The sequence below is a fragment of the Lepus europaeus genome, chromosome 14 (assembly GCF_033115175.1).
Source record: "Lepus europaeus isolate LE1 chromosome 14, mLepTim1.pri, whole genome shotgun sequence".
NCBI lineage: Eukaryota > Metazoa > Chordata > Mammalia > Lagomorpha > Leporidae > Lepus > Lepus europaeus.
The window spans coordinates 65,966,210-65,983,891 of record NC_084840.1 but is presented as its reverse complement, the minus strand read 5'-3'; the positions used below and the strand labels follow the sequence as shown (position 1 = coordinate 65,983,891).

Genomic DNA, 17,682 nt, shown 5'->3' with positions numbered 1-17,682 from the left:
AAAGTATATTTATTACATTTTAAAAGTTGCATTTCCTTTGTTTTATAGGTTGCTGTAGTAAAATTGAAAAATGCAGATAAAGTATTCGCCATGAAAATACTAAATAAATGGGAAATGCTGAAAAGAGCTGAGGTAAGAGTCTTATGTATTTTAAGGTTGATGGGCATTTAGATTGTTACATTATTTTTACTGTTTTAAAGCATGTTCAATGTAAATTCTTTGTGTTTCTGTGTTTTGCAATACTTATGTGAATTTATCCAAAAGAGAAATTCTTAGTAAGGTCAAACTATCGATCATTCAATTATTACTTGTTTAATTATTTAAACTATTTCACCAAATTTAATTTTGTGTGTTGGGCAAAGGGAGGTTTCAGAACAGAGAAAATAGTACACCAGAATTAGCCATATCAGTCATGAAATACATGCAATGTATTTTTTTTCAAACAGAATATATTGTGCTGTTTATCAGAAATATTGCTGTTAGCTAGTCTGAGATACTCCCGTTTGTGTTCATGCATTCTGAGGTTGAAATGAGTATAAGGATGATTTTTACATTAAGGGTGTTGTGTTGACTCCAGAACTTACCCATTCACCAAATTAAACTCCTTACTAGTATAGTTCCTGGTTTGGGAGCTAGGGGAGGGGAAGAACACATTTAAATTTTGATAGCTATTGCTTCAAAGAATTGTCTTCTATAAAAATGGGACCCATAGCATGTGTCTTTTTTCTCACATACTTACCAATTGTGTATCAAATGATTTCTCTTTGATAATCTTAAAAGATTTTTAGTATCAGATAAGTTTAAAAGTGGTGTATCTATCTCATTATTGGTTTGTCCACCAATTATATGTTAAAATGAAGACTTAAAAATAAATTGATGCTTTGCTGTATATGTGACCTGATCATTGTAATATTTGTTTTTTATAAGTGAAAATTCTACTTGTTTTTTATAAAAGAAAATTTTGTTTTTCTTCCTCAAATATTAGATAAGAGAAAGATTGAGTTAGTATCTGAAAGAATTCCTTTGAGGTGAAACTTTATGGATGAGAGAGTCTTTATTCCTAATAAGAGAAGCCAAAGTGTATGTAGTCTGCAGTGGATTTTCCAGTATCCATGCAATATTGCTGCATTAGATTAATTTAATGAATGCACATTATGAATATGATAAAGATTCAGATGACAGCTTTGCAGAATTGTTATTGATGTATAGTTCTTATTCTATTTCACCCTATTTCTATTTCACCCTATCTATTATTATTTCTGTTTATCCCAATAGTCCATTAAGGATAAAATGTAAGAACATATGACTGAATATAAAAATCATAAAACTGTATAACGGTTAAAAATCTTGCTGTGGCAAGCAGAATATTTGGTTCAACACTGGATTGAGAAAGTGAGTGATTAAATCTGGGGAAACTGTGATCTCCAGTAAAGCCTCCTTCACGTTGCTTACATTCGTAGGGACTCAAATACCCTGTTTTTAAAGGACGAAAATTAAAAAAAGAAAAACAGAAACTTGGTCAGTTTGTTCATGAAATGTAGTTAAAGTTGATGTTACTGTAGCCTTTTTTGTTTAAAAAAATTTATTTTATTTATTTGAAACAAAGAGTTAGAAAGTCTTCCACCCTCTGGTTCACTCCCCAAATGGCCAAAATGGCAGGAGTTGGGCCAATCTGAAGCCAGAAAGCAGGAGCTTCTTCTGGGTCTCCCAGATGGGTGCAGGGGCCCAAGTACTCGGGCCATCTCCCACTGCTTTCCCGGATGCGATAGCAGGGAGCTGGATTGGAAGTGGAGCAGCCGTTACTTAAACTCCTTCAAGATGGGATGCTGGTGTTAAAGTGGCAGTTTTACCTGTTATGCCACAGTGCTGGCCCCTACTATAACTTTTTGAATCACTAGAACACTTTTATGCACCCCAGGATGTGCAGGCATCAGGGTTTGGTTAATAGTTATTTGGGGCAGGTGCCGTGGCTTAACAGGCTAATCCTCCACCTTGTGGCGCCGGCACACTGGGTTCTAGTCCTGCTTGGGACACCGGATTCTATCCCGGTTGCCCTCTTCCAGGCCAGCTCTCTGCTATGGCCCGGGAAGGCAGTGGAGGATGGCCCAAGTGCTTGGGCCCTGCACCCACATGGGAGACCAGGAGAAGCACCTGGCTCCTGGCTTCGGATCAGCAGGATGCGCCGGCCGCAGCGGCCATTGGAGGGTGAACCAACGGCAGGGAGGAAGACCTTTCTCTCTGTCTCTCTCTCTCACTATCCACTCTGCCTGTAAAAAAAAAAAAGTTATTTGTAACAGCATTTCTCAGTAGGGACACTATTTGACATTTGGGACTGAATAATTCTTTGTTGTAGGGGCTGTCCTGTGCATTATAGGTTGCTTAGCAGCACTTCTGGGTTTTACCCCCGATATGCCTATAGAACACACGCCAGCCACTGCAACTTGTGACAACTAATGGAGGACAGTGTGATGTTTGAAGCAAATAGAGTAGATTGTGTCTTCCTCAGTACCTGAGGCATTATATTAATACCTTAATTGCTAAATATATAAAGATAAACCATATGATATCTGAGATTGGCCTTAAAATGTTATGTATGTGCACTCACAAATGTACTTGAAGCTAACAGATGGTAGTAATGAGTGAGGGTATAGATGAAACAGTATTGATCAACAGCATAATTGTTTAAGTTGAATGATACATACAGTGGGAGAGAGGGTTGTTATATGAAGCTCTCTACTTTTGTGTATGTTTGAACTTTGTATCAAGCAGTTTATAATCATTTTTAAAAATTAATTTTTTTACTCAACCATTTAGTGTAGGTTAGAACTGAAAATCAGTTGTCTTGACTAGTCTTAGAGCTTTTAGTTTGGAGACATCAATCAAATGAAGTAATGGATATTTATTAGATTCTAGCTGGAAAGTCTGTAAAATTTCAGATAGCTATCATAGTAAGATAAAACTGGAAGAAGGGAGGCTCCCACGCTCTTAGAGCTTTTATAACCTCTCAAATGTTAGTAGTAAACTATGACCTCAGGTCACTTAAATTATAAAACAGGACTTAATAGTAATAGTATGTCAAGTGATTGTTTTTCACGAAGCCAACCAAAGCATAATGTTGCTCATTTAAAATTTTTATTTATTGATTTTATTTATTTGAAAGGCAGAGAGAGAGAGATCTCATATCTGCTAGGTCACTTTCCAAATTGCTCTATCACTTGCTACCTCCTAGGGTGTGCATGAGGAAGAAGCTGGAATTCGGGATGGAGGCAGGATTGAAACCTAAGAATTCCAGTATGGGAATGTGGCATCCCAGTTAGCACCTTCATTCCTAACCAAAATACTCACCTTCCCCAGATGTTGTATATATATATATTTTTGTTTTTTATTTTTTTTAATTTGTTTGACAGGCAGAGTGGACAGTGAAAGAGAGACAGAGAGAAAGGTCTTCCTTTTTCCATTGGTTCACCCCTCAAGTGGTCATTACAGCTGGTGCTGTGCCAATCTGAAGCCAGGAGCCAGGTGCTTATCCTGGTTTCCCATGTAGGTGCAGGGCCCAAGGACCTGGGCCATCCTCCACTGCACTCCCAGGCCACAGCAGAGAGCTGGACTGGAAGAGGAGCAACCGGGACAGAATCCGGTGCCCTGACCGGGACTAGAATCTGGGGTGCCAGCGCCACAGGTGGAGGATTAGCCTAGTGAGCCACGGCGCCGGCCTGGTTTATTTCTTTAAGTTTTTTAAAATGGAAGAATGAGAGAGGGTAGAGGGGAGAGAGAGAGAGAAAGAGAGAGAGAGAAGAAAATACATTACACCAGCTGGTTTATTTAAGTGCTTCCAACAACCAGGGGGTGGCAGGGACCTAAGCTTTAGAACTATCACTGCCTCCCAAGGTGTGCATTGGAAGTAGAACGAGGAATTGAACCCACACACTTCAATATATGATGCCGGCATCCCAAGTGGTGTCTTAGCTGCTGCTCCACAGGCATTCCTCTAATGTTGTGTATTGTGGATGACATTGTAGTGTAGCCAGTAAAGCTGTTACCTGCGATGCCAGCATCTTACGTGAGTGCCAATTCGACTCCAGGATGTTTCTCTCCCTATCCAGCTCCCTACTAATGTGCTTGGGAAGGCAGTGGAAGATGGTCCAACTGCTTTGAGCCCTCCCATCCATGTAGGAGACCAGGATGGAGTTCCAGGCCCTGGCTATTACGGCTATCTGGGGAGTGAACCAGTAGATGGAAGATCTTGCTCTCTCTGTCTTTTCTTCTCTAACTTTGACTTTCAAAATAAGTAAATAAAAATTTTAAAAAGTTATATATATTTTGATAATCTAATTGACAAGTGAACTGTCTATTCATTTGGCTTAAGCTATTTTTGTTGTAATGTCTTAATGTCTGGCTTTGGGAATTCTATTTGGCCAAGTAAAATTATGGATATATATAAGTACACACACCCTGCACACAAATGGAGAATATTAGAACTCATTGCATATCAGTATTAATTGCTTTGTATATCATGGCTATTTCTCTTATGGAAAATAATGATTAAGTACTTGCTTATATGGTGTACTGTGTGATGATACATATTTTCATTATGTATGGGATATAGTATAGTTAAGAAAATTTAGATAGGTTTCTGTGTACTGAGTTGAAAAGATATCCAAATGTATTGTTACTGGGGGAAAAAACTCAGAGCACTGTGATCTTACTTGTGTAAAGAAAAAGAAAAGAAAGGTGGGATATCACATGAGTGAGTGTGTGTGCATGCACACTTATGTAAGCAGATATTTTCTGAGAAGATACTAAACGGAGTTCATGGTGATAACTCTGGATATAATAATGGATCAGTGAAACTTGGTGTGATTCTGAGAGACTTCATTTCTTTCTTTCTTTCTCTTTCTGTTTCTCTCTTTCTCTCCTTCTCTCCTCTTCTCTCTTCCTCTCTCTCCCTCTCTCTTTCTCTCCTTCTCTCCTTCTCTCCTTCTCTTTCTTTCTTTCTTCTGTTCTTTTCTTTAAGATTGACTGATTTATTTGAACGGCAGAGTTAGTGAGATCTGCTGGTTCATTCCTGAAATGACTACAACTACCTGGGGCTGGGCCAGGTAAAAGCCAGGAGCCTAGAACTGTATCTGGGTATCCTAAGTGGATGCAGGGTCCCAAGTACTTGGGCATCTACCTCTGCTTTTCCCAGGAGCATTAATAGGGATCTGGATCAGAAGTGGTTCAGCCAGGATTCAAACTGCCGCCCATATGGGATGCCAGCATTACAAGTGGCTGTCTATTGTACTTTTCAGTTCTTTTTGAAGTTTCTGCCATATTGTTAATTTTTGTTCTTTAATGAAAAAAATCTAAGGTAATGTATTAATGAATTATATAAAATTTTTATGTTTTTATTTGTAGTTTTATGGTTTTCCAGATACATTTTTATAACAATGGCAACACATTCTGATGCTAAATTAAAACTTCCACAAATCTATAAGAAAAAAATCCATTAAAGAAAATGGGCAAGGAGACATTCAAATAGGAAGTTCAGGTATCCAGTAACTGCATAAAAAATGATCAGTTGGCACTTGTAACTGTGGCATCTAAAAGAGCAGTGATATAAAATTTTACACCCATCTTTGTGATGGAAGCATGTGATTGAGTAATTATTTTCAAAATTTTGATTATATCTTGGTGCTAGAATGAGACAGAATTGGGAAGGCTACTATGAGTACTTATACCTTATTTCTTTAAAAGTAAAAGCACGGGGGCTAGCACTGTGGTATAGTGGGCAAAGCCGCCACCTACAGTACTGGCATCCCATATGGATGGCCGGTTTTGAGTCCTGGCTGCTCCACTTCTGGTCCAGCTCTCTGCTATGGCCTGGGAAAACAGTAAAAGGCCCAAGTCCTTGGGCCCCTGCACCCGCATGGGATACACAGAAGAAGCTCCTGGCTTTGGATCAGTGACACTCCGGCTGTTGTGGCCATCTGGGGAGTAAACCAGCAGATGGAAGACCTCTCTCTATCTCTCTGCCTCTGCCTCTCTGTAACTTTGCCTTTGAAATAAAATAAATAATTTTTTAAAGATTTCTTTATTTGAGAGGTAGAGTTATAGACAGTGAAAGAGAGAGACAGAAAGGTCTTCCTTCCATTGGTTCACTCCCCAAATGGCCGCAGTGGCCAGAGCTGCGCTGATCCAAAGCCAGGAGCCAGGAGCTTCTTCCGGGTCTCCCACATGGGTGCAGGGGCTCAAGCACCTGGGCCATCTTCCACTGCTTTCCCAGGCCATAGCAGAGATTTGGATTGAAAGAGGAGCAGCCAGGACTAGAACTGGTGCCCATATGGGATGATGGCGCCACAGGCAGAGACTTAACCCACTGTGCCGCAGTGCCGCCCCAATAAATTTTTTAAATAAATAAATAAAATAAAGGACAGGGGCAGGTGTTATGGGCCAGTGAGTTAAACCACCTTTTGAGACAGATCTCTGCATCTCATGTCTGAGTGCTCGTTCTAGTTTTGTTTACTCTGCTTCCAGTCCAGCTTCCTGCTAAGGCATTGTGGGAAGCAGCAGATGATGGCTCAAGAACTTGAGTCTCTGCTACCCACCCGGGGGATTGAATGGAGTTCTGGGCTCCTGGCTTTAGCCTGGTGCAGCCCTGGCAGCTGTGGACAGTTGGAGAGTAAACCGGTCATGGGAGAGCACTCTCTCTCTCTGTCTTTTCCCCTCTCTGTGTACTCTGCTTTGCAAATAAAATATATTAAAAAATCAGAATTAAAGATGGCATTTTAAATAAAAGATTATTTATTTGAGAGAGAGAGAGGGAGACACTCAGAGATAGATATTCCATCTGCTGGTTTACTCCCCAGGTTGCTGCAAAGGCTGGGGCTGAGCCAGGCTGAAGCCAGGAGCTTCATCTGGGTCTCCCACATGGGTACAGGGGCCCAAATACTTGGGCATCTGCTGCTGCTTTCCCAGCAACATTATCAGGAAGCTGGATGAGAAGTGGAGTAGCTGGGACATGAATTGGCACACATATGGAACACCAGCATTGCAGGCACTGCCTTTATCTGCTATGCCACCATGCTGGTCACACAGATGGCATTCTTTATTGTTTGTATTATCTGGATGATAGGTAGTCTGTGGTTGTTTTTGAAATTTTTTGGTACTTTTCTGATTATTTTGAACCCTAATAATGGTTTTCATATAAAATATTTTTGTTAAATATGGTGTTTAAGTAGTTTCTGAGGTTGCTTGGAAACTTGAGTGAGTGAAAAGTCATGGTATATTGTATATATTCTTCTTTCTTAACAGAAACAATATAATAAATATAGTAAGCAATTGTTTGCATTGTATATTTCCTAGTCTTAATATCTAGTGTTTTCTGAAACATTTTCTTTTCCTTTTCCAGACAGCATGCTTTCGTGAAGAAAGGGATGTGTTAGTGAATGGAGACAATAAATGGATTACAACATTACACTATGCTTTCCAGGATGATAATAACTTAGTAAGAATCATTTTAATATGACTTTCTGTCCTTATTCATTTGTTTGCAGAATTTAGCATTATTGTCTCAAAAGCATTGTTTACATATAGAATTTAAATAGATAATCACTGTACTTCAGAGGATAAGATGTGATATTTTTCTTTGAGTAATTTGAGATATCATTGAAGTTTTTTTGTGTGTGTTTTTATGAGAAAATCAAAACTAAATCCAAACACTTAATATCTGTCAGCTAAATTGTATAGAATGTGTTCAGGGCTTTTTATTTTCAGGATTTCTTCAGTATATTTTACTGATAGCATTCGATTGCTTTTTAGAATTTTAAATATTTTTCAGAGTTGTCATGTACTGTGTTAAATAGAGCCCACATTTAAAACTTATGGCCTATGTTTTCGTATGTTGACATCATAAACTGCATCATAAAAGTTGGAAAGGAGCAAGAGAGGAAATCAAAATATTATTGCCACCGGCAATTAAAAATAAATAAGAATGATAAGATAAACAAGTGAATAGGAAAATAATACATCTGCCACATTTCTATACAACTTCTTGCCCTATTATTAAACGCTATTTATTGTCTGACCCCAGTTTTTATTTCAGGTTTATGTTTTAGCACATACGTGTTGGGATCCTGCTATGTGCTAGACACTGCACTAAAAACTGAGGTATAAAAATGAATAGGACATTTTCTCTTAATTTGTAAAATGTGTACTGGATATGTGCTATTTGTTAGGTGCTCTTCTCTAGATCCTGGAGATTCGGTGGTGAGTAAGACAGTAGCTCTCTTCTTCTTCTTCTTCTTTTTTTTTTTTTTGACAGGCAGAGTGGATAGTGAGAGAGAGAGACAGAGAGAAAAGTCTTCCCTTTTGCCATTGGTTCACCCTCCAATGGCCGCTGCAGCCGGCGCATCGCGCCAAGCCGGAGCCAGGAGCCAGGAGCCAGGTGCTTCTCCTGGTCTCCCATGTGGGTGCAGGGCCCAAGCACTTGGGCCATCCTACACTGCCTTCCCGGGCCATAGCAGAGAGCTGGCCTGGAAGAGGGGCAACCGGGATAGAATCCGGCGCCCCAACCAGGACTAGAACCCAGTGTGCCGGCGCCACAAGGTGGAGGATTAGCCTGTTAAGCCACGGCGCCGGCCTGTAACTCTCGTCTTAATTTTACATTCTCATAGAGGGAACGAGACAAATTCAGAATCAAATCAGGCTCCATCTACTTTGCCTGATTAGGCACACATCTCACATTTTCAACTGATGGAAAGCAGTAATCAGAAAAAGTAGAACAGTTGAAACCAATCATCTTATAGCTGAATTTCTTCATAAAAATAAAAAAAAATTGAAAAGGATTCTGCTGCTGTAGTAAGTTTCTGAGTAGTTCATTAGTTAGGCTTCAACAGCCAATTACCAGTATTCACTTAATTAAATCATGTTTTATTTTAGCAGCCAAATAAATGTGTCCAGGGAAAATAGACTATTAGCCTTTTGATAGGAACAGTTACTCAAATAATTGAGAATATTGAGAACAGCAGCAGTGGTTCATTGTAAAACCAGGGAAGCGTGTGGAAATTTGTTTTCTCTCTTATCATATGAAGATACTTCACAGTTGTTTTGTAGAATTAAAAGACAGATTTATTTTGTTGTAATTGAAACTACACAAAATTTTTTTCATAATACCCGTTTCCTATGAATCCTTTGAAGAACCCCTCATAAAGTAACTCCTAATGTCTTCTATGCTGCTCTGTCCCTTCAAGCCTAAACTATTTGGCCCCTTTGAGAAAAAGTTGTGAATAGCAATGAATAAAAGGAAAAGTGAGAATAACTAAACATTGCATGTTAAATGTCAGAACAAGTATTCTTGAGAAGACAGAAGTAGAGATAGTCAGGAAGAAGAAAATGAATGGAAATGGTCAGAGGCACCATGGAAAATGAAGGAAGGGGTGTTGGTGGAGGGAAATGGTCTATAATACAAAATGTGGTATTTGACCTTTTTATTTTTAAAGTACTTACCAGAAATACTAGTGTAACCACAGATCTTATTTCAGTGGAAGTGGAGTACCCTGCATTGTTGAATGTACTCTCTGCTTGGTAATATTTTGCCTTTATTGAAAAAAAAAATAATAATAATAACTTGTTGGTGCTAGCTTTGTGGTGTAGTGCATAAAACTGCCTGCTGCCTGCATTGCTAGCATCCCATATGGGTGCTGGTTCATGTCCCAACTGATCCATTTTCAATCCAGCTCCCTGCTAATGGTCTGAGAAAAGCCATGAAAGATGGCCCAAGTACTTGGGCACCTGCCCCCACAGTGGGAAACCCAGAAGAAACTCCTGGCTCCTGCTTTGGATTAGCCCAGCCCTGCCTTTGTGGTCACCTGGGGCATTAACCAGCATGCTAATGGATGGAAGATGTCTTTCTTTTTCTGTCTCTACTTCTCTCTCTGTAACTCTGACTTTCAAATAAATAAATAAGCCTTTAAAAATCTTATTTAAATAATAATATTATAATTATGTAATAATGTTTGTTTAAAAGGCATAGGAACACACACACACACACAGAGGCAGAGAGGGAGAGAGTTAGTTCCCATCTGCATTTTACCTCCAAATGGCTGAACTAATTAGTGCTGGGAGAGGGCCATTGCTGAGAACTGGGAACTCAATCCAGGTCTCCCATACAGATGGGAACTTAAACTGAAAATTGAACACAGGCATGTGATTTGGGCCACAAGCATCTAAACTAGTAGGCTAAATGCCTGCCCTCCATTTTGCCATTATTTTTATTATTCATTTTACTATTTTTTTTTGACAGGTAGAGTGGACAGTGAGAGAGAGAAACAGAAAGAAAGGTCTTCCTTTGCCGTTAGTTCACCCCCCCAATGGCCACTGTGGCTGGTACACCGCACTGATCCAAAGCCAGGAGCCAGGTGCTTCTCCTGGTCTCCCATGTGGGTGCAGGGCCCAAGCACTTGGGCCATCCTCTACTGCATTCCCCGGGACACAGCAGAGAGCTGGACTGGAAGAGGAGCAACTGGGACAGAATCCGGCGCTCCGACCAGGACTAGAACCCGGTGTGCTGGCGCCGCAGGCGGAGGATTAGCATATTGAGCCACAGTGCCGGCCATTTTTTAATTTTTTTTTTAAAGATTTTTATTTATTTATTTAAGAGGTAGAGTTACAGTCAGTGAGAGGGAGAGACATAGAGAAAGGTCTTCCTTTTGTTGCTTCACTCCCCAAATGGCAGCAGTGGCCGGAGCTGTGCCGATCCAAAGCCAGAAGCCAGGTGCTTCTTCCTGGTCTCCCATGTGGGTGCAGGGACCCAAGCACTTGGGCCATCTTGCACTGCTTTCCCAGGCCATAGCAGAGAGCTGGATGGGAGGAGGAACAGCCGGGACCAGAACTGGCACCCATATGGAATGCCGGCGCCACAGGCAGAGGATTAACCTACTGTGCCATGGCACTGGCCCCATTCATTTTACTACTAATACCAGTCCCATTTCTCCTTCCTTGCTCCTTTTGGAGTCTGGTTAATTTTTTTAAAAAAGATGTATTTATTTGAAAGAGTTAGAATCAGAGGCAGAGAGAGAGAAAGAGAGAGAGGTCTTCTATCGCTGGTTCATTCTCCTGGTGGCCACAATAGCCAGTACTTCACCAATCTGAAGCCAGGAGCCAGAAGCTTCTTCTGGGTCTCCCACAACACACACTTGGGCCACCTTCTACTGCTTTCTCAGCCCGTAGCTGAGAGCTGGTCCTGAAGTAGAGCAGCCAGGACTCGAATCAGTGCCCATGTGGGATTTGGTCCTGCAGGCAGTGGCTTTACCTGCTGCACAACAGCAGCCCTGAAATCTGGTTAATTCTTTAAAATTGTGTTCAACTTCTGCATCTTAAAGTAGTCACTTTCAGAGAATTCTCAGTTGAAATTCATCTATCTTTCTCATCTTATTTTAGCTTTACATACATTTAGTACTGCTGTTGTATGACTAACATGTATGTTCATATCTCCAATGTTTTGACATCTTAAGGGGTTTACGTGGCATGAACACTACTACCTTTAGCTAAAATAAAATTACATGGTTTATGTAACACTGTAATAGTTGTTGGCGTGGCTGGTGAGGGCTATTTATCACATTTCAGGCCGGATCCAGGTATTCCAGCAATGTAATTGTATTACTTGTCTTTATATCACTTACTTCTTGGGGAGTATAATATGTTTATCAAATTGTAGGTTGTAACCCATTAGAGAGTCATAAAATCAATTTAGTGGGTTAAGACAGTGTTTACCAAATTTAAACAGAATAGAAAATTATACAATTCATGTTGTTTCATGATGGTTTTTTAATATAAAATTCTAGTCAGAATTGTTTTAAAACTGTAGGCTAGAATTTCACATTAATTGCTCTATTGTTGAATTGAGTGGAGTAATGTTTGAATTGAAGTAACTGTGTCTATATAAATTATATATGGTGATATTCATGGGATAAAGCAGAGTTTTGTTCCCATGTGAGGTTATTTTTTCTACATCTCCTGTCCCTAACACCACAATCCAATTGCAAGGATGGTCCATTTTTAACTCATTTTCTGTCTCTTGAGGATTTTGTGTTTTCTGTTCTCTATCCCACTTGCTAAATTTTTTTTAAGATTTATTTAATTATTTGAGAGGTAGAGTTAGATAGAGAAAGAGACAAAGAGAAAGATCTTCCATCTGCTGGTTCACTCCCCACATGGCCACAATGGCCAGAGCTGGGCCATCCTGAAGCCAGGAGCCAGGAGCTGCTTCTCGTCTCCCATGAGGGTGCAGGAAACCAAGCATTTGGGCCATCTTCCACTGCTTTCCCAGGCCATAGCAGAGAGCTGGATTGGAAGATTAGCAGCTGGACATGAACTGGCACCCATATGGGATGCTGGTGCTGCAGGTGGATGCTTAGCCCACTATGCCACAGTGCTAGCTCTGCTGAATTCTTACTAGTAGCAACTCATTTATTTCTGAGGCCAAGATAGGGGAAGCATATAAGGAGTCAAAGCCAGAACTCATTTTAGCAGGCAAGGAGTCTAGAAATACTTTTTTGTTAGTTGTTTTCAGTTCTGTCTCAGGGAGGTTTGTTTACCATGCATGAGTTTCAGTAACGCAGATTGAAACATTGAAAAGGAAGCGATCCATGGAATTTTGGTTTTATTGAGAGAAAACATACAGTGGTATGCAGATGAAGAAAGAAGATACATTATGACTGGAGAAACTTAAGTTTTGAATGATGACGATAGGTGGCAAGAATGTTAAGAAAGAAATATTTTTATCAGTTCCATGGTGTCCTCAGATCTTGGGGTCTGGTGTGACAAGAATCGAGTATGGTGTCAGGAGGAAGAAAGTCTTTGATGTAAGAACCTTTCATCTCCATCCTCTGGGTTTTCTTTTTCTCTATATTTGGTAGAAAAAAAAGTCTCAGTTGACACTCAGTAAGTGTATATTGAAGGAGTGAGTTACATTTTATGACGTTCTATGTATAAATATTAGATTCCAGCTTTAACACCAGACTTGCTTTTTTTTGTTTTGTTTTGTTTTTGTTTTTTACAGGCAGAGTGGACAGTGAGAGAGACAGAGAGAAAGGTCTTCTTTTTTGCCGTTGCTTCACCCTCCAATGGCCGCTGCGGCCTGCGTGCTGCGGCAGGCACACCGCGCTGATCCGAAGGCCGGCACCAGGTGTTTATCCTGGTCTCCCATGGGGTGCAGGGCCCAAGCACTTGGGCCATTCTCCACTGCACTCCCGGGCCATAGCAGAGAGCTGGCCTGGAAGAGGGGCAACTGTGACAGAATCCGGCGCCCTGACCGGGATTAGAACCCTGGGGTGCCAGCGCCACTAGGCAGAGGATTAGCCTACTGAGCCGCGGCGCGGGCCCAGACTTGCTTTTTACTTTAAAATTTTCTTGCTTGCTTCTGTACTTAGAGTGTTTCTTTTGAAGTAAAAGATGTGGGTTTCTTCATAGCCATTGCTGTTTCTAGTAATATGATTATGTTAATAATATTTGGTTGTATTTCATTAGTTTTTTCTCATCTTCAGAATATAATCTGTTCACCATTAGGACTAATAAATACAGAAAGTATGCCGTAGACCAGGATTAGTTTCCATAATTTTGAAGGCTTTAAATATGTGATAGTTTCTTTGACATGACATACATTTTCTAAGCTTATAATTTTTTTCAAAAATGTATTTATTTAAAAGTCAGAGTTACACAGAGATAGGAAGAAATGGGGATGGGGGGAGAGAGAGAGAGAGAGAGAGAGAGAGAGAGAGAGAAAGAAAGAGAGAGAGAGATCTTCCATCCAGGGCTAGGCCAGGTCGAATCCAGGAACCAAGAGCTTCTTATAGATCTCCCATGTGGGTGCAGGGACCCAAGCACTAGGGTCATCCTTGGCTGCTTTCCTAGGCACATTAACAGGGAGCTGGATGGGAAATGGAGTCTTGAAGCAGTGACTATATGGGATGCTGGCATCTGTGCAGGCGCAGCTTTACCCACTGTGCCACAATGCCAGCCCCTATGCTTTTCATTTTAATGTATGGAAATACAATGAATTTGATTTTTCTCAAGACTCTCTAAATCTTAATGTCATGTCAGTGATAGTCCCTGAAATTATTTCTCCATTCTATACTAAAACCACCTTAGCTTCAAGGCATTGAAACTGCAATTTAAATATCTTTGTTAGCCTTCATGCTGAGTGCTATACTATGAAGAAGATATTGTAGTTAGATAGATGAGAAAATGAGGTATCCAAGATTTTAAATTTTTTGAAAGATTTTTCTTTATTTATTTGAAAGGCAGAGTTACAGAGAGGCAGAGGCAGAGAGAGCGAGAGCAAGAGTGAGACGTGTCTTCCATTTGCTTGTTCTCTCCCCAAATGGCCAGAGATGGGCTGATCTGAGCCAGGAACCAAGAGCTTCTTCCCAGTCTCCCATGTAGGTTTGAGGTCCAAGCACTTGGGTTGTCTTTACTGCTTTCCCAGGTCATTAGCAGAGAGCTGGATTGGAAGAGGAGCACCTAGGACAAACTGGCTCCCATATGGGATGCCGGCACTGGAGGCGACAGCTTTACCTACTGTGCCACAGTGCTGGCCCTGGTATTAAAGATTCCAATTTTCAAAACCATGTACAATATGACGTCAGGATTGGAATACTGGTTTCTCATACAAAGAACATCATTCTACTATGCCTAATCTTCTTCATCCTAAAATATACACACATACATAATGTATACACTTATGCCCATGTGTATGCAACATGTTTATATAGCAGTCTAGAACATGCCGTAAAGCTATAACATCATCTGTAATCTTAACCCAGAGAATCCCTGGGAACATTTTGGTATATACTCCTTGTCATTTCTCTTTTGATACAAAAACACACATACTCATAAAAGTCTATATCTAAAATTAATTGGCTTCTCTTTTCATTTACTTGAGAGATGTCTTTTCTGATAGTTGTACACTGTCAGAAATGGGAGAAGAAACATTTATGGTGGGAATTACTTATAGTTTTTTTCAGATTAAGGACTGTTGTATATTTGGAGTTTTTCCTCGTTATTTTTTTTTGTGTGTGGAATTCACGTGTTTGATCTTCTTTGTAATATTGGCAAAGCTGTGATCCATTATTATAGGTGAAGCTGATAATATTGTTACTTTGTAAGTTACAACAATAGAAAAATGTTAATCTTGTGGTGTTCTCTGCCCCAATTTAAAAAATTTTGTTTTACTGCTGTATGAAACACAGTGGTTCTGTAATGGCTGTTGAGCGTCTTACACAGCTTTTTAAAAGACTGTTTATTTGAAAGGCAAAGAAATGAAGATGCCAGAGATTTCCCTCTCCAGAAATGCCTGCAGCAGCCATAGTTTGTGCAGGCTGAAGCCAGGCAGGCACCTGGGACTCCATTTAGGTCTCCCATGGGGGTGGCACAGACCCAGGTACTTGAGCCTTCACTGCTTCCTACGTGGGCATTAGCAGAAGACTAGAGTTGGAAACAGACTCAGGTCTTGAACCCAGTACTCTGATATGTGATGTAGGCTTCCTAAACACTGAGTCAAAGGCTCACCCCTTACCTGGCATTTTGTTAATTAACTACATAAGTTATTAACCTCTGTAAGTGTTTGACCTGGTCCTACTTGATTTTAAAGTTTTACCATATTATTCATTGAGTGTATTTTATTTTTTCATTTACAGTACCTGGTTATGGATTACTATGTTGGTGGGGATTTGCTAACTTTGCTCAGCAAATTTGAAGATAGATTGCCTGAAGATATGGCTCGATTTTACTTGGCTGAGATGGTGCTAGCAATAGACTCAGTTCATCAGCTACATTATGTGCACAGGTGAGTCCCTGTTGGCACTGATGGTGACACCATTATCTTGTAATATATGGAAAGGGAGGTCTGTTTTTATAAAATGTATTAATTACAGGCTTAGATTTCTCACCAACAAAGATAATTTATTTTGAAATGGTTTTGATTGTTTTTGCTTTTGTTGTTAATGTAATTGTCCGAATTAATGAATAAGTACAACTGCTTAAAAGTACATATACATGTATAGTATCTAAAAGTTTCCACTTACAATCAGTATTTCTACAGTTTCCATCCTTATTTGTTTCTTTCTTGATTTGAAAGGCACAGTTACAGAGAGAGAGAGAGTGATCTTCCATTGCTTGTTAACCGCCTGAATGGCTGTAACGGCCAGGGCTGGGCCAGGAGCTTCATCCAGGTCTCTCATGTGAGTGCAGGGGCCCAAGCAGTTGGGCCATCCTTTGTTGCTTTCCCAGGCTCTTAGCAAAAAGCTGCATCCTAAGTGAGGCAGCTAGGACTTGAGCCAGCTCCCAAATGGGCTAGCAGCAACACAGATGACAGCTTAACCCTTCTCAAAAGAGAATGTAGTAGCCAATTTTCTTACAGTTGGGTCTTACATATAGATATCAGGCAGAATTCTAGGCCATAAATCATAGATTCATTTGTTAAATATGACCCTTATTATTTATTTTTTGTTTCTTAAGAAAATATTTCCAAGAGTTGTATAAACATCAAAAGAGATATTTATATGAATGTAGAAAAGTAATAGTTTCGATGATTAAAAATAATTTTTTCATTGTAATCTGGCACAGTAATTTATCTTGAAATTTCCTGTCAAATGTATGTTACGTCGTAGACAGTAAATAAAATGTAAAAAGTGAGCTTAGTTACAATATTTTTTTAACAATTTGAGAGGCAGAGAGAAGAGAGTAGAAGGGAGAGAGAGGAGAGCCTGAGAGAGAGACAGAGACAGAGCAAGCACTCCTTCTGCTGACTCAACCCTTGTATGCTCACACGAACTTGGACTGGGCTGAGGTGGGCCAGTCAGGGCTGCATACTCAGTTCAGTTCTCCAGTTTACGTGTCGGGGAAGTAACTATTTGAGCTGCTGTCATTGCTGCTTCCTAGAATCCACGTTACCAGGAAACTGGAGTCAGGAATAGGAGATGGGTATTGAACACAGGCACTTTGGTGTTCTAGCTCATATCCTAACAGGCCAAATGCCTGCCCCCCACAAATGATTTTTATGGAGAACTGTTCATATGCCTGTTGACATGAGTTGAAATTTTTTTATATATAAATGGATGATAATTTATTTGTAATGGAAAGCTTTAAAACGTCTTGGATAGTTTCAGAAGAGAGCAGGACATCATTATAAAGTTATTGGTAAATTAATCGTTCAAATAGGAAAGTATTTGGGTTGTGCAACATATGAGAAAGAGATAGATGTTGAAAAGTGGGTAAATGGAGACTGGAGTGTAGAAGAAACCAAACCACTTTCTAAGACTAATTTTCAGACTTCATCATGCATCAGATTGATATGGAGGGCTTGTTAAAGCCTAGATTGTTTGTGGTGCTCCAGAACTGCTGATCCATTAGGTTGGATGGGGATGGGGAAGTCAGCATTTCTGACAGGCTCTCAGGAGATGGCGTTGTGGTTCGTGATGCTGGTCCAGGGGCCACACTTTGGAAACTACTAATCTAAGACAGCAGTGAGTATTACTTTTAAGTTCTTAGTGATAAGAGTGAATGTGGCAAGAAGGGAAAGTTTTCTGTTTTTGTGTTTGTAAGATATTTCTTGTAGTGATTGATGTAATTATTAATAAAATTTATGGCATCATTAAAGGAAAAAAATCTTAAAATTAAGAATTTGTAATTTGGAATAGGTCTTGT

The 17,682-nt window shown here is 40.0% G+C and overlaps 1 protein-coding gene across 4 annotated transcripts in view; it reads left to right on the top strand.

Moving 5' to 3' along the window:
* The window catches only part of CDC42BPA (CDC42 binding protein kinase alpha), a 352,518-nt gene that overhangs the window by 108,317 nt on the left and 226,519 nt on the right, over positions 1 to 17,682 (top strand). For all 4 annotated transcript variants that reach the window (XM_062210852.1, XM_062210850.1, XM_062210853.1 and 1 more), the window contains exons 3-5: positions 49 to 132; positions 7,391 to 7,486; positions 15,675 to 15,823. In XM_062210852.1, coding sequence (XP_062066836.1) covers positions 49 to 132; positions 7,391 to 7,486; positions 15,675 to 15,823 — 329 coding nt within the window. The remainder of the gene's footprint in view (positions 1 to 48; positions 133 to 7,390; positions 7,487 to 15,674; positions 15,824 to 17,682) is intronic.